Source organism: Gekko japonicus, unplaced genomic scaffold, assembly GCF_001447785.1.
Source record: "Gekko japonicus isolate JY-2015 unplaced genomic scaffold, Gekko_japonicus_V1.1 scaffold2685, whole genome shotgun sequence".
NCBI classification, from domain to species: domain Eukaryota; kingdom Metazoa; phylum Chordata; class Lepidosauria; order Squamata; family Gekkonidae; genus Gekko; species Gekko japonicus.
Genome location: NW_015169867.1, coordinates 42,965 through 45,504, shown reverse-complemented (window position 1 = coordinate 45,504; position 2,540 = coordinate 42,965). Strand labels below are relative to the sequence as shown.

General features: G+C 58.0%; 1 protein-coding gene across 1 annotated transcript in view; it reads left to right on the top strand.

The window, feature by feature from the left end:
* The first annotated feature begins 572 nt into the window (after nt 1-572).
* LOC107115670 (ras/Rap GTPase-activating protein SynGAP-like) overlaps nt 573-2,540 on the top strand; it is a 43,638-nt gene continuing 41,670 nt past the window's right edge. Inside the window, exon 1 of the mRNA XM_015417427.1 lies at nt 573-629. Within this exon, the coding sequence (XP_015272913.1) occupies nt 573-629 (57 nt within the window). The remainder of the gene's footprint in view (nt 630-2,540) is intronic.

Below are 2,540 nucleotides of genomic sequence, written 5' to 3'. Positions count from 1 at the left end.
GTTGCATGTCCCCGCCCCCGGGGCTCCTTATTGCCGGAGTTCTGCTCCTGTGCGCTCCCGCGGGAAATGACCCCTGCGTATAAATCACGAGAAGGGGGCGGGCCGGCAGGGTAGATGTTTCTGGCCATGTTGGGAATGGCTCTAGCTGCAGCTCTGTGGAACGGGATACGGGATCTATGGGGCAGGCGTCAGCCGGGTTGGGTGGTCCAGGTTGCAGCTGGCCCCCAGGCTGCCTGGGCAGGGAAGTAAAGCGTGGCCGCACTCCCTTCGTGGTGGCGAACCAAATGCGCCTCTAGCGCAAGATGGAGTATCGGAGCGGAAGTCCTCGGAGCAAGAAAAGGAGACCATGTCCTGGGTAAAGAGCAATATCGCCTGGGGAGGGGGGTGGAAGTGGGGGGGGAATGGTTCGTGGGAGGGGCAGGCCGATCCCCCCCCTTCCCCTGCCCCTCAAGCACTCTTAGCGTCTTCCTCCAGTTTTAGGTCAAGATCCCAGTGGCTGGGTGGGGTGCCAGCGAAGGCCTCTTGTCAATCGATGATGTGGCTTCATGCCCAGCTGCCTCCAGTCAGGAACAATGACGGAGGAACCTGTGAAGTCACAGGGGGAGGTGCCCATCCCAAAGGGGCCTCCGGTGAGCAAGGCTCCCTCTCCGCTGTGGAGTCTTGGTGAGCAAAACTCCAACCTGGTGAGCTGCTGGACTTAAAGCTGTGAGCGAGCGATTGGGCTACTCTGCCTGCATTCGTTTGCTCGGGAGCCACCCTTCCTGAGCGAAGGCAAAAATATGTGTGAGCCGGAGGCTAAAAACACTGTGAGCTAGCTCACACGCACTCAGCCTTGAGGGAACACTGCTTGTGAGCAGTGCTCCCTCTAAGCGGTGGAGTCTTGTGAGCAACAATCCTACTTTGTGAGCTCCTGGCGTTAAAGTGGTGAGCGATGAGCAATTTGGCTGCCGCATAAATTAGTCTGCTCGGGAGCCCTCCTTCCTGAGAAGGCAAAAATGCGTGAGCCAGGGGCTAAAAAACTGTGAGCTAGCTCACGCTAACTCAGCTTAGAGGGAACACTGCTTGTGAGGTCTCTGGAGGGCTTGAAGCCACAGAGGCACGTGGCTGGGGTGGGGAGTGCAGGTCTGTCGTTGTGGTGCAGGGCAGTGGTTCCGCCACCCCGTGTGTGCATGCGTGTGTGCGCATGAAGGCATTTTATGGGTCTCAGTTGGGCCTCAATAATACACAGCTGGTGGCTTTCATTGCCGCCCTTCCCGGCATCAGGAAGGACCCCTCTCCTAAGAGCCTTTCTTGGCATTTTGGAGGAGACGTTCCAAATATCCCCTTCAACTGGATTTTCGTATAAATCAGCACAGTTTGCTTTTTTCCTGATTGGATCCCCCCCCCCCCAACATTCCCACTTATGAATGATGATTTTTTTTTTGGGGGGGGGGGTAGAGACGTCTCACGGCAAATTCTTTGTGGGGATCGTGTAACCTGATAAGCCTGTGTGGAGGAGGCGTCCTGTCTCGTGTCCTTGCTGGAGGGTGTGGTGAGAGAACTTGTGTCCAAAGGCGACTCTGGGCGAGTGGCGTTTTGGATGGAGAGTTGTCTCCACAAGGGCCTGGGGAGGGAGGGCCCGCGGCGGCGCTTCTGCTGGGCAAGCAGAAGGTCCCAGTCCAGCCCCCGGCGGAGGGTGATGGGGAAGGCCTCTCTCTGGCCGAGACCCTGGGGAGAGAGAGCCACTGTGGGTTGGCGGGGGGGGGGAGTTGATTGGTCAAAGGTAGCTTTGTGTGTTCACGTGGGGGGTGCGTGACAGAACTCTTGCTGGGGCTGGTCTTAGAGCAGAGGTCCATCCGTGGCTCCTGGCCACAAGGTATAGATAGGAACTCTCAGTCTGGGACGAGTGATGGTGTGTCTTCTTGGTGCTTGGGAAGGGGGGGGCAACAGTGGGAGGGCTTCTGGTGTCCTGGCCCCACTGCTGGACCTCCTGACGGCACCTGGTGTTTCTGGCCACTCTGTGACAAAGAGGGTAGGACTGGGTGGGCCTTTGGCCTGATCCAACATTGGCTTCTGTTATGTTCTTAACAGTGGGAGGGGCTTCTGGTGTCCTGGCCCCACTGCTGGGTGGACCTCCTGATGGCCCCTGGTATTTCTAGCCACTGTGTGACCCAGAGTGTTGGACTGGAGGGGCCACTGGCCTGATCCAACATGGGCTTCTTTTATGTTCTTATGTTCTTAAGGTATAGATAGGAACACTCGGTCTGGGGCAAGGGATGCTCTGTATTCTTGGTGCCGGGGGGGGGGGCAAGAGTGGAAGGGGCTTCTGGGGTCCTGGCCCCACTGCTGGACCTCCTGAGGGCACCTGGTATTTCTGGCCACTGTGTGACACAGAGAGTGTTGGACTGGAGGGGCCACTGGCCTGATCCAACATGGGCTTCTTTTATGTTCTTATGTTCTTAAGGTACAGAAAGGAACTCTCGGTCTGGGGCATGGGATGCTCTGTCTTTTTGGTGCTTGCGGGGGGGGGGGCGGGGGAGGGCTTCTGGTGTCCTGGCGCC